Here is a 19,583-nt window from a genome sequence, read left to right as displayed (position 1 = left end):
GTTCACCGCTTTAGGACTGATTGATGTACGAAGTGTGGTTTCGTGGAAGACGTGCGCAAGAGTGAACGAAAAATTTCACTTTCAGTGTACCTTCATCGACTTCACAAAAAGCCTCTTTTGGTAGCATACCTGGCCTATCATGTAACATCCCCACCTGTTTAGGGTCAACGCTCTTCCTTAATTCATCGTCTTCAATTTATAATGTGGGCATCACTCTTTTTCTCTCTCTGACCACTTGTGCCTCGCTTCTTGACCTTCTTTCAGCACATACTTGTCCAAATATGTCATCACACGCACTCAGAGACTGGCAACAGTGGCCTGGCCTGTCTCACTCTGGATTTAAAGTCTGCTTGTCATGTTGCTCTACTGTCTTATTGTGCCTCTCTACGCCATGCCAAACAGCTTCAGGATAAAGCTGTTTACATTTTCTTTTTTTTTCCTCCAGTTTTCATGTCCAGTGTACTAAATCAAGTGAATCTTCAAAGCACGTTGGACACTGAATATTCCTGGAGTTTTCACAAGAGATCAATCTTGTGACTTCAACTCCAGCTCACAGCATAGACAGAATAAAAATGTGATCAAATGAGTAGAACAGTCACAGTAGCATAACCAGTCAGTGAACAATCACTGGCTGAGAAAACTCCCTTTTGTTCAACACAGAATCCCCTTCTACCATCCTGAAGAGACGCTCTTCTTGGCACAAACAGCAGGGGGCGATGCATGTCTGTTTACGTAAGACTGGCTCTGTTTTTCTGTACACTTTCCCCCCGATTCAGGTCACCCTGCTCTGATCAGACAACTGGAATGATCCTCACTCTCCCAAGATCAGGAACGCTGCTCATTCCAGTTGAGTCGCTGCTAGTTCTTTATCTCTAGAATGGAGGGGTTGTGGTCCAGGATGTTCAGGATGATTTTGTCCATGTACTGCCGCAGACGTAAATTGATCTCCTCTTGCTCCTTCAGGGCTTCCATTAACTAGGGAGAAATATGTACAATACATGTTTATTCATTAGAAAAAAAAAATGTTACTATGATTCAGTTACATGACAATGAGCTCACTGTACTCAAATGGCCACCACAGTTACCACATCTGCATCCATTAGGGCAACTTTTTGATGTAGCAAAAAACCTGCATCAGCTTTGTGATGCTATCATTTCAACATGGACCAAAATCTGAGGAATGTTTCTGTCACCTTGTTGAATCTGTGCCACGAAGAATCGAGGCAATTTCAATGTCACTAGCAAGGTGTACCTAATAAAGTGGCTGTTGACTGTATTATAATTTTAGAAAAAATAAAACTTTTAACCAACCAACCAAAAAAGTAATGCCAATGTTGAAAAAAATCTAACTAATGCACTGAACTCCTCTGAAAACAAGGAATGAAAATAACATTTTAAAAACTGCACAGAAATATGATAACTCATAGTAATGCTCTCCTCATTATGCAGATATAGATTTAATTGTAAAACAGAGGTAGATGCATAACATCGTACTGCTGTGATATGGCCTGAAAAACAGCTATTTCTCACTGTAACTAAGGAACCTGTAAGCACTGAGATAAAACCCTGTCTGGAAGCTGTCAGTAAGACTCAGAATATTAAAAAAATAAAAAATAAAAAATAAAAAAATCACATTGTAGCCGCAGGGGTGTTCATGTTCTTTGTTACAAGTCTGCATAACTGATTTTACCTGGTCTCTGGAGGCATTATCGATCTCAGCAGCTAGAGACTGAGCCTTGGTCTGTGTGGCAAACAAATTCTTGGCTTCATGCAGGCTGAGGCTGATGATCTGACCGTTCAGGTCCTCGTTCTGCTCTCTAAGCTTCTGGTTCTCCTAAAATGCAAAATCAGGGGAGGAGGTGGAGGACAGAGAGCGAAAAAGGACAAGATAAGTTCCTAGGCCATAAAAGTGCACTAAAATGACTTTTTAAAAAAAAGAAAAGACCACTACTCAAGCCACACTCAACCCATTTGACAAAGCACTGCGGTTGGTAGCAGCAAACTCAGCAATGCACGTCTATGTTTGCAGCACCTACGAGATGTAACATGGGTTATGCGTGTTACAGAACAAACTCTTCCCTGCTTTTTCTGGTGTGTTATGAAAGCTCCACAATCAAGTTGCCTTAAACTGCTGACAAGAGGTCAGTTTGCGTTTCCCTTAAGTCTATCCTTAAACATTAGTGAGGGAACTGCAGCGCCCGGTCAGCATGGACAACTTCACTCTACTCCATTGTCGTGATTAGTGGTTAATCGGTAGGTCAGAGGTCACGGAGGCAATTTTACCATCAGACCGGGACGGAGCCGAGCCCCAGTCAACACCAGGTGCTGGTATTCAGGGGGAAGAAAGTCCTGGGACACAAATCGCTGGACACACACACACAGACATTTACAAAAAGGTGCACAGGCAAGCATAAGAGAGTGAATTCATCCTTCTCGTGGGTGAACAGAGGCCGTGATCCATCACATATAAAACACAGACAGTTTTATTACTTGTCCGAATTCAAAAGACATGCTGGTAACTCTGCTGGGAGGAGCAGATTTAGAGAAAGACAGGACACAAAGGCAGAATGAAACTACTGCTATTACTCCTTTACTTGCTTGCTTGCAAGGTGTGACAAGTTTGGCTCGAAGCCAGGAGGACATGGACCGTATCATGTTAAGTCACTGATAAAACGGACACTGAATGAATCAGCAGTTCTGGCCGGCTGTGCCATTTAAAAGTTACCTCAAGGCCACGTGGGTTTGATAACTCCAGATTTTTATGGTGCCTTTGTCTGGCTTAGGAACATCAAAGCGACATTTCTAATGCATATGAACTCGTGATAAAAAGTCACACAAAAGCTTCTGCACAACTGCTTTTATGCATCTTATCTGAGAGGACATCTGAAAAACACTTTCATCTACTTGCTTATCTCTAATGTTTGCTTTACACCAGGTCTGGCCACTTAACAGGACTGCAACAATAAGATCTGCCTTGTAACTGTAGCAGGCAAAATGTCAGACAAACAGATCTTAAGGAAAAGATAAAGATCACATATCCTCTGCAGCTGGCACGGCATTTAGCAATGCTGAACTTCTCTTTAATGGTTAAAAGATCGGCACAGTACATCGGGGGATCACAGCAGTTCTAATGCACAACAATGTATTCTGGCTGAATGTAGTCTGTGACACTATATGCTCAATTTTCATCTTTTGGTTGTAGCCACAAAAACAGCTTCATGTACACAAGCAGAAAGGTTTATGTTCCTCTGGCAGCCAGTTAGCTGTGTTAAACGTTGTGGAGGTGTACTTCAGAAAAAGTTAAAATACAAAAGGTGCTCATGAAAAGTTGTAAAACTGTATGTGATAACAGTGTATTTTTTTGAGCTGAATTTCTATTTCTAGGGGCGATTACTGTACTGAATGCATCATTCAGCGTGATAGACAGTGGAAACATATACATATGAGCCAATAACTTATAAAATCAGTCAAAAATATTCACATTCAACGCTGAATCAATCAAGTCTAAGAAGCCAGGGTACATGAACTGCTACTCTAATCAAATGAAACATGAATAATCTGTAAATATATATTCATACATTACGTTACATTCAGTCTGTGGCAGCTTAATCTGTACTTCTTACTTCTGTGCATCTACCACCTCCACATGCATGAAAAGCTCCACATAAACACATTTCAAAAAGCAGAAACTCCTCATTTCTGTCATACGATCAAATCAAAACAGCATTTAGATATTTTTGAAAATCCTTAGATTGCTTACATACATTGACTGAAGGATTGTAGAAAGTTTTAAACACTGTTTCATATTCTTATTGTTCATTATTCATAACAAACAGTCTTAAAGCACATTCATTAGCAACAATACTCGCTGAACTGCCTATGCCCAACAGAGCATTTCATCAGTACCTGTTTGAGCCTCTTGACTTCATGCTCTAGCTCCACCTCCCTGCTCCTGTTGTTGAAGTCTGAGAGCCCCGTGGAGGAGCTTGGCCTCCGGCCTGACCTCTCTGCATCCAGCTTGAAGACCTGCAAGTGTTCCAGCTCTCGACGCAGGTCCTCTATCAGCTATGCAGCACAGAAAGAACGAATGAAAAACGTTATATAATGTGCAGAGGCAGCATATTGTAGGTGTAAGTGTATGAGTTGACATAAATGCTGCGAGAGACTGGTTACAGAGAAACTGAATGAGCAACATAACAAACAATCACACCTTGCTGTGTGTGTCTGGTTACATAAAATACTTCCTCCTACCTCCTGCATGGCATCCTTTTCTTTCTGGAACTGATGTCTATTTTGTTTCAGTTTGTCCATCATTTTCTTGTAAAGATCCATCTCATCCTTCAGGCGCAGGCTGGTATCCTCCAGCTTATCTGTCATCCTTTGCTTCTCCTAAGGATAGCCATATATACACACAGCTATAGTTTGAACTTTATTTTCCTTTATTTATCTGTGTGTTTGGTATTCAGGGTCATGGGAGTGCATTTCTGTTGAGCAAACAAGTTTTAGCACCAAGATAAAGTTTGCATTTATATTCTGTGATAAATTGCTTGCACAACATTTTGTAAGCTAGAGTCGGGTTTGGTGTCATTTGCATAGATACAAGTTCATAAATGAGGTGTGGTTCAAAACTAAGACGCTATCTCCACAGATATAATTACTGGCGTCTCTCTTTGGCTTTGTGAATGTTGAAGGAGTTGTCGCTGTGCTCACAGGCGTGGATAGAAATGAGAAAACCCGCCGCGTTCGCAAGAGAAACAGACACCAAACTGCAGAGATTCACACACACACAACCGATGACAGACAACTACTTAACCTTTTAAAGCCTAAGCCATGAAATAAATGGCAGAAAAATAAGTTTTTGGAAAATAGAGTGTTTACTGCACCTTCTGACAAAATGTTTTAAAAAATAAATTACATAATAATTTGCAAATATGAGTTTTAACATGTATCATATTTTCCACATAAGGTGGGTTTTTTTGTTGCAACTTGTTCATTAAAAATGCATTGTGCAATTTCTTTTGGTTTTTCAGAAAAAAAAAAGTATACTGATGGTGTAAAAGTCTCAAAAACTCACAAAGACCCATGTATCAACTATAATACATCTGGCTTTAAAAGGTTAAATGACCAACACAGGAAATACAGCCGGAAACGTAAGCAACACTTACCTCATCCAGCTTCTCTGTCTGCGACTTGAGTCGGTTCATGTTAAGGGACATCTCATTATTCTCCTCCTCCAGCTGCTTAACTCTACAGACACAAAATCCCTTATGTCAGCGTGCATTTCTATAGTGTGGCACACAGTCAGCTAAGGCACTGGTTTGGGTAAAATACATGCTGTAGCTGTCCAGAGGCAGATGACTAAAACCCTGGGAGGACTCTCAGAGCTGTTAAGCATTTAGTTCTCCATTTTGCATTTATTTTCTTAAGCGAGCAGGGACTTAAACATCATTATCCAAGATATGGTCGGTGTCTAATTCTCTCCGATTATTATTGAACTATAATGAGTTTCACATATTTACATAAAAAAAGATAATGCACAAATAATTGGGAAATGTGCTCAGCAAATTGTGCAACTGTGTGTTTCTCACCGGTTGGTCAGCAGCTCTATCTGTGTGTTCCTGTCTCTCTCCAGCTTGCTGTAAGCCTCTCTGTGGCGTCTCAGGCCCTCCTGCACACTTTGCTCTGCCCGGGTCTCTTGGTCTTTCAGCTGCTCCTCCAGCTCATGAACCCTGATGATGACGATGATGAACGCATCAGACAACATGATTTATTTTTTTGTTGCAAAGCATTAAAACCAAGCTTACTTTGGAAATGACTAAATGCTGCTGCAATTTTACATGAGTAATTTCAGTCAAATTATCTGCCCTTCATTTTCTTTTGTGCTGCTATAAATTAGACTAGATTCAACTTTAATGAGACTGTGCTGAGGATGGTACAAAGCCAGTGAAATGCAGTTAGCTGGAAGAGAACAGTCTATATACAGAAGTGCAAATGCAAATATACAGCAGCACTTTAAGTATGTTGGCATGTACAGCGAGTATAGCATATATGAGCATAAATAGTGTTGTCAGTGAAGAGATGTGTCTGTATAAATTACATGCATGTTACATAATTTTATGCTTATGTTAAGATAAGACTAGTACAAAGGGGAAACAAAGTCCTCTACCTGTGCACTAGCTGAGTGTTCTCCTGCTTCAGTTTGGACTTGAGGTCACTGTTCAGCAGGATCTCATTCTCTAGTTCTGCCACCTTCTTCTCAAGAGAAGTGACCTGAGAGAAAAACAAACTGTGAAATTACACCAGAAACTAAATTAAATGTTACAATCCTATGCATCCCATGCATCTAAATTAGGTAATAAAGTTAACAGGGCAAGTTTGTAATTGAAAACAGATTCATAATGTTTTCTTTTTAACTTAGGTTTGCAAATGTAAGAACTGACAGAAATTAGTAAATGTTGCATTTTTAACATGCTGGAGGTGAGTGTTTAGTATCTCAGTTTTTCACTTCCACTGAAAATACTAGATCTGACATGATCACATCCAATGAGGAATCGACTTTTGTTTAAAAAAAACGCAGTCATACAAATCACCACATGGAGCAAACTAACAGAAGGAAACATAAAGTCATACCTTCTCATTGATGTCGGTGTCGCAGGAGTCGATGCTGTCTCGGAAAAGGTCCTCTGTGCTGCCGTTACTGCTGCTCAAGTTGCTGTTGTGGAGCAGCTGCCTGCTCGAACAAACAGATAAACAGCTTAGAGAATATGCTCGGAATAGATCCAGGCAATGACCGGTTCTGGGTGTTTATGTTTCTGCAGCGAAGCTGCTGCAAGGTAACCCAGATATAGGACACTACAGTGCCAAAGAAAAGAAGCTGCTGCAAACAGGATTAACATGAGGATTCTCACACTCACACCCACACAGGTGTGTGTACATCTGGCTGTGATATTTATGTCATAATGTAGTTTTTAGCTTCCCCATTGTAAACTGATGGAATAACGTGGGAAAAACAAGCTGCTGGCCTATTACTGAGATTAGCAACAGAGAGGAGAGGAAACAAAAAGGAGAAAGGGCAGAAGAACAGTTAAAGAGAGCCATAAAGTGAAAGCAGCCATCAAACCAGACAGAGGAGAAAGTAAGAAGAACAGGGAGACAGCCAAGCCTTATATTGAATACATAGATCAGGCCCGACAGGCCATTTTCACTCTGTCACTATAACTCAATTTCTGTGGCTGAAAATAGGACAAAAGCCTAGATACAAAACATCTCACCCACTACAGACCAACAGTCCATGTAGTGGGCCACTCCTGCCACTAAAAAAAGATGATGTCAAACTCGTTTCCTCAGCTCTGAGACAAAAAACAAAAGTTTGTACAGTGTTCTTGGCTCTATAATTCTTTGAATAACTAGTTAGAAATTAACCTATTTAGTGTGTGCAGTGATAGGACAGCTGAGAGATCAGGAAGCACTAGTTGATAATCTTGCTCTGTGTACGTCACTATGTCAACAAGATCGAACAAGCACGTGTAGGGCGGGCTGTATAATGCATAAACACGCAGAGGACAACTGAGTGACTTTGCCTGTAACGCACAGAAGCACATGCATGTGGACACAAATGCAAAGGTGAAAAGCCTACCTTCCAAAAGCAGTGCTGGAGATTTTCCTGTTGGGGCTACAAGGAGAAGAACAAGATTTCAGATTCTTTTCAGTCAATCATCATCATCTGTCCAGACACATAGCTCAACAATACAGTGGATGTAACCACTAATTTTAGCCATTTAGTGCGAGAGAGAGTAGGAAGCATTGGAAAAATGATCGCTGAAGGTCACTATTAATATTATTTTAGCCCTTGGTGAACAGGGCTTTCTGTCAGCTCTAGAGGGGGGACAAAGGCCCAAAGAGTTTCTGTATGATGTGCCTGGGATTCACATTAGATTAATAAAAATGAGCAAACACACTGCAGGGTTACCCAGTTGACAGCTGACACTGATATAAAGCGAACATCATCATTAAGTCCTGGCACAAAACACTAGGCTTTCAAGGCTGGAGGATAAACAAAGTTAACGCAGCAGAATAGAGTGCAATTCGACCATTTTTATAAAAACAGCCTATTCTGTGCAAAAAATGATCACTGTTGTCTCTACAGTATGACTATGGGGCTTATGTGTGATGATGTCATACAGTTTCTCCTTGCTAACAGTTTAAGAACAAGATGCACTGTTTCCTTACAGCTAATGTTTCAGTTAAACTCACACCAACTCATGACTCCAAGGGGCCCAGTTCTTAAAAGAAAAACAAGCCCAGACCATCATCCCTCTACCTCTGTGCTTGGCAGTTGTTTTGAGGCGTTTGTGGTTTGTTCAGAGTCTGAGATGTAGCTCTAAGGTTTTTTTTAAAAAATGTTTTGCAATTCCTCTTATTTTGGGGTGAATTTATCCCTCCTGGGAAGAATGGCAGCTGTTTTGAATGCATCTCCTTTCAGAATAATGGACTTGACATGATTTGGAAATGGCTTTAAAATCCTTCTCAGATTGATGGGCAGCAAAAATTGTGTCGCTAAGATGCATCACTGCCACAGACCTGAATGCACCAGCCTAGCAAAGTGCCAAAGCCTCTGCTTTTACAGAGGTGCTCACACTTCCTGGTGATCAGTTAATCAGGTGTGTTTGATAAGCAGCGCCTGGCAGTGACTTTGCCTCTTAGGTGCTGTGGGAGAAGTAAGGGTATGATAAGTTTTTCACAGGACTGTACAGAGTGGTTTGAAGATTTTTCCCCCCATGATACACCAGTGTGTGAATGTGTGTGTGAATGGGTGAATGACTGAATGTAGTGTCCATAGGGACTAAGTAAAGCGCTATACAAATACAGGCCATTTACCATGACTTTACATTCAGTAGAAACAAATGTAAATTCATGTGAAAGGTTTGAAATTTATTCCCTATATATTTTTTATCTACACAAATTGCAAACATATGTTACAGTACGAGACTTTATCTAAAAGCTCATTCAGTCTGTAATTTACCAGCATTCTTACGTACAAAATTGAAAAATAAACAACAATCATCTGTAGCATTGTTTATAAAACAGAATCCCAAAATAGCATTATAAGCAGGTAATAGATGAACGCATTCACCAATCCAAGCATATGTTTTACAGCCTTAAATTACTTGAATGTATTTGCTATTAAATATAATAAGAGCTCAGACAAAAATCTGAAGGTTTGGATAACCTGTTCAATTCTTTACCATCCTGAACCTCATCAAACTCAGTCTCTAAATTAATACCCCTTTATTAACACAGCCCTTCTGTGAAGACCTAACACTACTCTTCCTGCGACTGGCTTGTGCTTGTCAGGGTCGGATACACGAAAACATGAAAAATAACTGTATGTGGATGTGGGTGTGTTTTTCAAACGCTGACACAGACGACAGGGAACAGAAGCAGCACGTCTCACAATGCATTCGAGAATTTCAGCTTTGGATTTTATTACATTTCTATTTTGGTAAAAACATTTACCCGCCAGCGTGGCAGCTAAACTTCGGTGATTGACACACCAAATGAAAAAACTATCCGGGTGACAATTTAAGAGCCTGTTTACAAAACATAAAACATTGTCTAAGCAACTTTATGTTGTGCTTAAATTGTTAACCCTTAATGAACTCTGACCATAGGAGAAGAATATAAACAAGTAATTCTTTAAATCTTTTAAGCCTTCTCTATTGCAGTATCTACGAGGGACTAACCCCCATAGAGTCCAACATCCATGTTTCAAATTGTACTCTAAGACATTTTTCTTAGTTGAATTTTCTAAAAAGTGTGCGTCTGGATGCCTGTGCATGTGTGTATTTGTGTTTCCAGGTGGACTGTACAGTTATTAATGGTCACTGCGGATTATGTTTCTAATAATAGTTTCCCTATTACAATGGGCGGTGAGGTAAGCTCAGGAGTGACAGCCTTACATAACGATCAATTAGAGTTTGTGTGTGAGCATGTGGAGAGATGATGTGTTCAGTCATGTGTGAAACCAGGCGAGGAAACATTTAAGACTCTGTAACAATGTGAGATCATTCACATTAAATGACAGTTTAAGAAAAAGAGCCACAGATAACAGTGTCTCCTGGGTCAGTACAATGTGAGTGGATGAATACACTTTAAATTCGGGATAGTTCACTTACGAGCTGACAGCATCTGTTTCTTCTCACGTAACAGTAGGGTGGATCCTTCCTGTCTCTTGTATAAATGAATTATTGTCTTCTATGTTTAGAAATTACCTGCCAGGATAAATAACTCTAATTTCCAAAGAAACAAGGCATGTGTGCTCTTGTTTCGAAGCTTCTGCTAGTGGGAAATGTGTACTCTGCCTGGGAAAATTGCAGACTACGAAGGATTTTTGGAAATTATTAAATTATAAGATGACATCACTGTGTGTATGCGTTATGCGTGTCCTACCTGTTTGCTTTCAGGTTTTTGAGGCGAGCATCCAGGTCATTTAGCAGGTTGACCTTTTTACTGCACTGAGAACAGTAGACATCCGTCATTTCTCCGGTGTAATGGTGACGCACCTTACGAGGAGTCTGACCCGCACTATCAACACAAAGACACACAGTAACATAGACACAGTTACTGAAACCAATCAGACCATTTATCAAGAAATAGCGAATGATGCACTCTGGACCTTATTTACATTTAATCATTAGTTATTATTTGGATTATTGTAGGTTATTTACCTTACAATATAAAGCATCTTGACAACTGTTGTTGTTATTTGGAGCTATATAAGTAAAACTGAATTAAATTGAACCTCTCACGAAAACAAAAAATAACAACATTGTTGCCCATCTATTGCTGGATTATCACTTTTAAGGTCTGATCTGAACATAAACCGCACAATCTTCATGTAGTTCGGAATAACTTTGTGAAATTGTGTTCGTTACTCCTAAAAAAGTCAAAACAGTTCGACATTAAGTTTTAAGCATTCCTCTAATCTTCTTCTTTTTTTTTTTTAACTTTAAGATCAATATCTTGACTAGAAACTAGAAATTGTACTTTTTGCAGACGGTTATTCAAATGTCTTTGCTGTTCTGAGCTGTCTAAAAGTTCTTGTAAATCTGGGCCTCATTTTGAATTTAAATCTCCCTGCCAACTCCATTTGATAAGTTTTATCTGCTTGGTATGTGTGAAAGGAGCATGGTGCTGTAAAGCCAGTCTTTCAGCTGGGAGACGTAATCCCATTAAACACGGGCTTTTGATGAATATTAATGTGGCCTTAAGGGCAAGAACTCCTAAGCTACAGTGCTACAGTCAAAACTCTGAATAATATGAAGTTGGTACTATTCTAGGACAGAGACTGCACCCTCCCAGTCTGTGGTTCCCTTTGCCCCAAGTGATTTAGTAGGAATACTGAATCATAGCAATAATGAGACACTTACAGAGGGTTAATTCTTTCGAATCACTCTATGTCAAACACATCAGGACATAAAATTATCAATTTGTCATCACTGTTTTGGTAAACCCTTTAGTTTGTGCAGCAATTAGTATAAGAAAGCTCAAATAAAATGACTTAATTCAATGTTTGCAGATTTATAGTTTCTTTTGATGATGCAGGCAGGAGCACGTGTTTGTGATGTTTTAATGTTCAAGCATTTGACTGATGCAGGATTTCTGGTTCCACATTTGTTCCCATTTCCACAGATTTTAGGCAAAGCAGAGATTATAGGAATCCAACCAACCCCAAGTTTGCACACAGTTCTCAAACAAAGCAAGATCAAGTTGCCAACGAGCCACATGCTACGCGCAAGCTGAATTTTGTTGGTTAAAAAGATGGCTAGAACAGGAAAGAGGAAACCACGGCACGTTTCACTACGAAGAAAAAGACGAGTGGAAAAAACCCCCCATCAAAAATAGAAAATAAAACACAAAAAGAAAAAAAGAATGCTTCTTTCCCTGCTGCTTCACTTTCACTGTTGTCTTTCCACAACAGGGTCTAAGCTAAAAAAGCCAGCAACAGCACAAACATGAACAAAAGTGAGCCAAATTACTGGTTCCTGGCTGCATACCTTTGACACTGCGTCATACAAGAGTGTGCTGTCATATCTGGCGCTGCAAAGATCTGTGCAGCACCCGCAGTACCAATATTGTAACATGTCGGGTCTTTTAGCAGACAACTCCACCACAATGAATGTCCAAAACAACACTGTCCATATAAAAGCAGTCAATTGTTGAAATAAGATTCAACTGGGACCTGATGAATAATAGACTACAATGAATAAAAGAAATGGGTCTGCTACACGTTACACCTACAGGAACTGCTCTGTCATGAAAACTAATGCCGTGAAGCTCCCAGCACACAGTATTTGTGCTGATGTTAATGCCAGAGGAGGTTTGGAACTCTTAAGCTATTGAGCCAGCACAGCGTTGGCGACTTTTAAACACTATGCACCTCAGCACTTGGCGACCTTGCTCTGTAACTTTATGTGGTCTCCCAGTTTGTGGCCGAGTTGCTGTGGTTCCTAAATGTGTCAGCTTTGAATAAATATCTCTTACAAGTGATTGTGGAATCTGTAGAAGGGAGGAAATTTCACAAACCAACTTGTAGCAATGGTGGATTCCTGTTACAGCAAAATGCCTCAGAGAGCTCTTTAGAATGACCCATTCTTTCACAAATGTTTGCAAAGGCAGACTCCACGGTCAGGTGCTTGATCTCATATACCTGTCCCAGTGGGACTGAAAACACCCGAATCCACAAAATAGCTACAGTGGGGCAAAAAAGTATTTAGTCAGCCACCGATTGTGCAAGTTCCCCCACCTAAAATGATGAAAGAGGTCAGTAATTTGCACCAGAGGTACACTTCAACTGTGAGAGACAGAATGTGAAAAAAAAAATCCATGAATCCACATGGTAGGATTTGTAAAGAATTTATTCGTAAATCAGGGTGGAAAATAAGTATTTGGTCACCTCAAACAAGGAAAATCTCTGGCTCTCACAGACCTGTAACGTCTTCTGTAAGAAGCTTTTCTGTCCCCCACTCGTTACCTGTATGAATGGCACCTGTTTGAACTCATCATCTGTATAAAAGACACCTGTCCACAGCCTCAAACAGTCAGACTCCAAACTCCGCCATGGCCAAGACCAAAGAGCTTTCGAAGGACACCAGGAAAAGTATTGTAGACCTGCACCAGACTGGGAAGAGTGAATCTACAATAGGCAAGCAGCTTGGTGTGAAAAAATCAACTGTGGGAGCAATCATCAGAAAATGGAAGACATACAAGACCACTGATAATCTCCCTCGATCTGGGGCTCCACGCAAGATCTCATCCCGTGGGGTCAAAATGATCATGAGAACGGTGAGCAAAGATCCCAGAACCACACGGGGGGACCTGGTGAATGACCTGCAGAGAGCTGGGACCAAAGTAACAAAGGTCACCATCAGTAACACACTACAACGGCAGGGAATCAAATCCCGCAGTGCCAGACGTGTTCCGCTGCTGAAGCCAGTGCATGTCCAGGCCCGTCTGAAGTTTGCCAGAGAGCACATGGATGATACAGCAGAGGATTGGGAGAATGTCATGTGGTCAGATGAAACCAAATTAGAACTTTTTGGTATAAACTCAACTCGTCGTGTTTGGAGGAAGAAGAATACTGAGTTGCATCCCAAGAACACCATACCTACTGTGAAGCATGGGGGTGGAAACATCATGCTATGGGGCTGTTTTTCTGCCAAGGGGACAGGACGACTGATCCGTGTTAAGGACAGAATGAATGGGGCCATGTATCGTGAGATTTTGAGCCAAAACCTCCTTCCATCAGTGAGAACTTTGAAGATGAAACGAGGCTGGGTCTTCCAACATGACAATGATCCAAAACACACCGCCCGGGCAACAAAGGAGTGGCTCCGTAAGAAGCATTTGAAAGTCCTGGAGTGGCCTAGCCAGTCTCCAGACCTCAACCCCATAGAAACTCTGTGGCGGGAGTTGAAAGTCGGTGTTGCTCGGCGACAGCCCCAAAACATCACTGCTCTCGAGAAGATCTGCATGGAGGAATGGGCCAAAATACCAGCTACTGTGTGTGCAAACCTGGTAAAGACCTATAGTAAACGTTTGACCTCTGTTATTGCCAACAAAGGTTATGTTACAAAGTATTGAGTTGTATTTTTGTTATTGACCAAATACTTATTTTCCACCCTGATTTACGAATAAATTCTTTACAAATCCTACCATGTGACTTCATGGATTTTATTTTTCCACGTTCTGTCTCTCACAGTTGAAGTGTACCTCTGGTGCAAATTACTGACCTCTGTCATCATTTTAAGTGGGGGAACTTGCACAATCGGTGGCTGACTAAATACTTTTTTGCCCCACTGTACAAGTATGTTTTTTAATGTCACGATTTTCACTATATTGAGGATCAGCATTAACACTGAATATAGTTATGAATGTAGAACGTAGTCTTATAGTTACGAGTACCCCAACATGAAAAAAAATGTTTTTCTTTAGCTCGCTCCCACCTCGAGGGCACAGATGAGCCAAGGTCGGAATAACCGTTGGTACGAGCCTCGTCGTCCGGACAAGGGCTGCTGGGAGTGTAGTCCGGCTCCTCCCCTTCTCCGTAGTCTTCAAACTGCTCCTCGTACAGAGAAGCCGACGAACGTGTTGACAGGTCAGAGGTCACAGAGATACTGGTCTGACCGCACCTGAAGAAAGAGAGGGAGATGTTGGCTCCATAATCTGAAGTTGTCTTTATTTTCGATATAAATTGAAATGGAGAAGTTTCTAGCTCAACTTCATCCACTTCTCCCAGTGTGCACAGAGAAGAGATTATAGTCTGAAGATGGTAAAGCTCCAGTCGGGTCAAGTAATAAAGTCGTTCTGTATATGCTAAGTGCTGCCGGAGCTCTAACTGCATCCAAATAAACAAAACTGCTTCATATGCAAGTAATGCAAATAATGGCACTTTTATGGTAACAGATCCTACTTTACTTTGACTCTAGAACTTATATTTCTCATGAGAATAAATGCATTAAATAGAGGAACTGGCAGTGGCTGTCAGACTTAGGAATTTTAGAGAATATAACAAAACAGGAGCATCAAGCTCAAAGAAACAACACAGAGCAAAGTCTGTGAAACAAACTAAAAGACATCTGAATGAACCTGAAAGTGAAGTGATCACGAATCAGTGACAAAAACAGAATGTGTAAGTTAAAAATGACCCAAGACTGCTTACTTCTCCCCGGGAAAAAAGAGATCCCCTAGCGTGTCTTCCTTGTCTCCCAGTCTGGTGAGCCCGTCTGAGGTTTCCGAACCCTGAGTGCTTTCCACAGCGCTGTCTCTGTCCGATTCCCTCTCCTTGCCTTCGTCTGCCACCTCCTCCTCAGGCTCCTCCACCTCTTCTGGGAACAGCTGGCACTCACGGACGGGGTCAGGATAGGCCCGCGTGCACATGATGACCGGACAAACCTGATCCTCCTCAGCACCCTGCAGAAGCCAGAAGGGGACAAGCACAGATTAGCATCAGTTTGAACAAGGCCACACAATTATTAGTAGCGAAAGACAAGATAAACAAAATATTTGCCCTGAATGATATCCCAAATGTCTTAAGTTTAAAACATCAAAGTATGATCTTTAGAGTTTGTACCAGAGAATTTAAAGCATTTTTGGACCTCAACTGAACCACCTCCAGGCCTCAGTATCAGAGACTTTTGTGTTTTGAAGCTATCAGAAGTAGACAATGCATGCATACACACCGGCATCATTTCCATAAGCTTATCTAATGTCAAAACATATATTTCTACATCCCCAAAACTGTCAGTGGAGTTAAAATCTAGACTTTGTTGTGGCCAAGCCATCTGTGATACCATATTCAGGTATTCTGACCTCCGTTTATTTGGGGCCATAACATTAGACTTTAGATTATGATCTGAACAATGCCAGATCATAATCCTGCCCCTACAGGCTTGTAGGACAGGGACAAGGCATTATCTGCTTCTCGTCATACTCTAATGTGCCCATCACTCTGGAAAAGGGTAAATCTGGACTCATCTGCCCATGTGACCTTTTTCCATCCCTTCAGAGTAGAATCTTAATGTGCCCTGACAAACTGAAGCCTTTTTCTGATTAATTTGACTGATAAGTGCTTTTCTTAAGGCTAAACAGCTGTTTATTCCCTTTGTAAGTGTGAAAATGCTCACACTCAAACACAGTACTGCTGATATTTTCTGATTTAATCTCACAAAATTTTCTCCAATTGCGATCATTAAAAAAATTAAATCGGACAGTTCTTAACCTATATTCATGCAGTTTCAGCAACATCTTTAAGTTGTTTTTTTTATCTGACGCAGGCCACTAACGTGACCCGTCTAAGCCACAGTAAAAGGTTTTCCATGACAATGTTCATGTCCATGTCTCTTTACAATGAGAAACTACTCACTGCATCACTGAAGGTTAAATAACCTGTTTCCAGTCAAAACATAAGAATCACTGCAGTGATTATCCAGTGGAGGGCTCTCACCTATTTGCTTAGTAGCCACAATGCCCAAGGGGGCAAAACTGTAAAAAGTTGAATGCTTTTATGGGTCGTCTGACATTTCAGGTCTTCTAAAGCTGTAACTCTCACGAATACCACCACTGTCACAGTTATTTTCACCTTCAGGCATAAAGAGGTCAAACAATTTAACTGACTATATTATGGCAAATCATGGAAATATTTTTACTCCTTTACAGTGCAGAGCACGATAGTGTATCTAGATAATATACCATAAATCTGCAAGTAGGAAGAATCAAAAATGAGCAAATGCAACCAGAGGCATTCAATGTTTTGCAGTTGTTTATATCTGAATAATGTTTTATATATTAGACAGTGGAGTTCGTGTTGAGTTCACTGTTTTTAGCAGGGCTGTTCAGTCATTTGATTTCCCACTTAGTAAATTCCTTCACTGTGGGAATCATCCTAAGTTCACACCAGGGGGGTCTGGAGGTCTACGGGGGTGAAAGGGTGATGGGCCAGAGGTCATGGGTCTCACTCCTTCTTGTTTCACCCTCCAAAAATCTGGTCTAATGCAACAGAGAACAAAGCCTTATCTCAGCATGACCGAACAGCTGAAACATGGAGGAGCAGGACAAAGACTGAGGGGCAGGTGAAGAGGTGGATAACGAGAAGAGAGAGCAGGGTAAGTAATATGTTTTAGAGAGTCAGGAAATTGGAAAAGTGGGTGGGAGAGTGAATAACGAGCTAACGAGGGAGGTGAAGGAATAATGCAACAATGCAATGAGAGACTGGAAAGGAGCTAGCAGTACAGTGTGTATGAGGATGAGATTAGTCAAAGAATGAGCCATGGGAATAAAAGAGATGCAAGACAGGAGGACAGGCAACACAGCAGAGGATAGTCAGGTTAGTTTGTAACAACATTGCAAACAAAGGATTAAAGAATCTCTGCACCTCTCTCGCTCTCAAAAACTCTATGTGCTTATTTGGATTCAAACCAGAAATAGTGAGGAGCTACAGTATACCCAAAGTTTCCACAGAATATCTCCATTGCTTCATTTGATGAAGTGTGATGTAGTGGTGATAACTGTCACAAAGCATTCTGCAGGTTCAAACAAAAGCCTTTCTGTGTAGTGCTTCAATGATGCTTTGGCTTTCTTCCACAGTCCAAAGGCACGCATATTATGTTAATGTATAAATTAGGCCTGTGATGGACTGTTGACCCTAACTCAATAACCGTTATGGATGGATGGATGGACTGTGCAAGAGCAGCTTAACGGTTTTATTTTGATGGTCAAAGAGTTTAACAGCTGAAAAATAGTTTAAATCACACTGCATACTGTATAACTTTCCTTTAAATGCTGTAAATCAATTCTATAACAGAAGATAAATGCTGTTTGTACTTAAAAGGTCTTGTGAAAATTACAATGCTGTTATAAAGCATTAATAAACAAAGACTAATTATGCATGTAAGTCCACTGGAAAACAAAGTTTCAGATGATTATAAAATTATGAGGAAGGATTTTGCATGTATGCTTATGGAGAAGTAAATAAAAAAAAGTAGCCTATCCATTTACAACACAAACTGAGGCACTGCATCATCACAAAGAGCCAACATGGGGTGTGAGTCACAGAGAATAAAACAAAGGATAAAGGTCTCTTTAGCATTCCTTCCCTGCAGCAGAGAAAGAAACACAGTGTGCGGCAAGGAAGCAGGCAGCCCCACTCTCGGTACTCTGTTCTGCAACAATTCAGAAAACCGAACAAGCTAACACAGTGGGCGACGTGACACCTGCTGTGAAGAGACAAGAGAAGGTTTTTCAAATGCTCCTCAGCAGAGGCTGGAAATGTCAGAAATCACGCCCATGCAAAGAATATACCATCAACACTACAGCGTTATACTGACATTAACTGGAAAGCTTTACTTTACTCGGAACACCATGCATTGTTGTGGTAATAAAGGCGTAATAATAAACTTTGTCCAAAGTAAACATTTTGACACGCTGCCTTTTTTGTGTCATTTACATTCATTTTGGTACCGAAATGTGAGACAATATGGGTTATACGCTGAATACAAACCTAAAGATAAGACCAGAGGAAATGAAAGTAACTTGGAGACATACAAGCTGCCAAAATGACAAAGAGAAACCACATGACTTGCCCTTTTAATTAGGTGATATGGTGCATGAAGACGGCATATAACCGACACCAGATCGCCATACAGACATGTAAAAAAATAATTTCACTTCATCGCCACAGTTGTGGATACATTTGGGAGATTTAACTGTAACTGATTAATGTGCAGAAAGGTCCAATCAGAACAGTCAAATTAAATATGAAATAATGAAATATTGGTTTGCGGGGAGAAAAACGTAAACTTGCCAAGAGATCATCTTTGTGGGGGTGGGGTCACCAAAACAGTGGATCATCTGACTTCATGTCCTCCTTCACCACAGCCATGAAAGTCATCTGCAATCTTCCACCTTTCCCCATGTTTGGCATCTCCATATTCAACATGCCCCCACCATCTCAGCCTCGCCTCACTAACCATGTCTCCAACCTGCTCAACCCAAGCTCTCCCTCTGATGTATTACTACTAAAGAGTGTATTCATAATATTCACAATGAAATTAATTTGGTGCCAACGCATCCTCGGCATTCAGTTCATCCAGGAAGATCACGTGGTATCATTTGGGCTGCAAACTCGAGACAAAGATGCTGCTGGACAGTTACATCCTACAGTGTTTGCTTCTTCAACCAGAAACACTTTGTACTCTACATGTCACTTTGAGCTACCCTGATGAGACTAAAAAAGTGATGATTAAGGAAGGAGCTTTGCCTATGGGTGCATGTTTGTATGCGTTTACTGAACGCTTCTGTTTATACCCGCCTGCTCCAGAACAGCCAGGGGGCTTCAACTGCCAAAACATGAGCCTACCGAGCATTTTGAGTTGCTCGAATCCCTGAAGCAAAAAAATAAAAAAATAAAGCTGGCCTGCCAAACAGCATCTGAACTGCCACTGGCTTTGAACTGACGAACTGAGGATGCCAAGATCTGCTGTACTTTTAAATGTAGCTGTTCGATCTGAAGGCTGGCATGCCTTCAC

The 19,583-nt window shown here is 40.8% G+C and overlaps 1 protein-coding gene across 2 annotated transcripts in view; it reads right to left on the bottom strand.

The window, feature by feature from the left end:
* Positions 1-424: 424 nt before the first annotated feature.
* Positions 425-19,583, bottom strand: part of rab11fip4b (RAB11 family interacting protein 4 (class II) b) — a 28,213-nt gene continuing 9,054 nt past the window's right edge. The window contains exons 2-14 of one of the 2 annotated variants that reach the window (XM_086296122.1): positions 15,221-15,471; positions 14,505-14,690; positions 10,450-10,584; positions 7,637-7,672; positions 6,631-6,730; positions 6,167-6,270; positions 5,589-5,729; positions 5,166-5,247; positions 4,252-4,389; positions 3,907-4,065; positions 2,284-2,364; positions 1,691-1,834; positions 425-975 (exon numbers count right to left, since the gene is read on the bottom strand). In XM_086296122.1, the coding sequence (XP_086152248.1) occupies positions 859-975; positions 1,691-1,834; positions 2,284-2,364; positions 3,907-4,065; positions 4,252-4,389; positions 5,166-5,247; positions 5,589-5,729; positions 6,167-6,270; positions 6,631-6,730; positions 7,637-7,672; positions 10,450-10,584; positions 14,505-14,690; positions 15,221-15,471 (1,674 nt within the window). In that variant the 3' untranslated portion in view covers positions 425-858. The remainder of the gene's footprint in view (positions 976-1,690; positions 1,835-2,283; positions 2,365-3,906; positions 4,066-4,251; positions 4,390-5,165; positions 5,248-5,588; positions 5,730-6,166; positions 6,271-6,630; positions 6,731-7,636; positions 7,673-10,449; positions 10,585-14,504; positions 14,691-15,220; positions 15,472-19,583) is intronic. The other variant, XM_086296123.1, reaches the window with a different exon arrangement.

Source organism: Aulonocara sp. 'chitande type north' Nkhata Bay, linkage group LG6 (genome assembly GCF_057382095.1).
Source record: "Aulonocara sp. 'chitande type north' Nkhata Bay isolate Kocher_YH1m ecotype deep benthic linkage group LG6, A_spYH_male_GT1.1, whole genome shotgun sequence".
In the NCBI taxonomy this organism is placed as follows: Eukaryota; Metazoa; Chordata; class Actinopteri; order Cichliformes; family Cichlidae; genus Aulonocara; species Aulonocara sp. 'chitande type north' Nkhata Bay.
The sequence above is the reverse complement of the archived record's forward strand: the minus strand, read 5'-3'. Positions and strand labels throughout refer to the sequence as shown.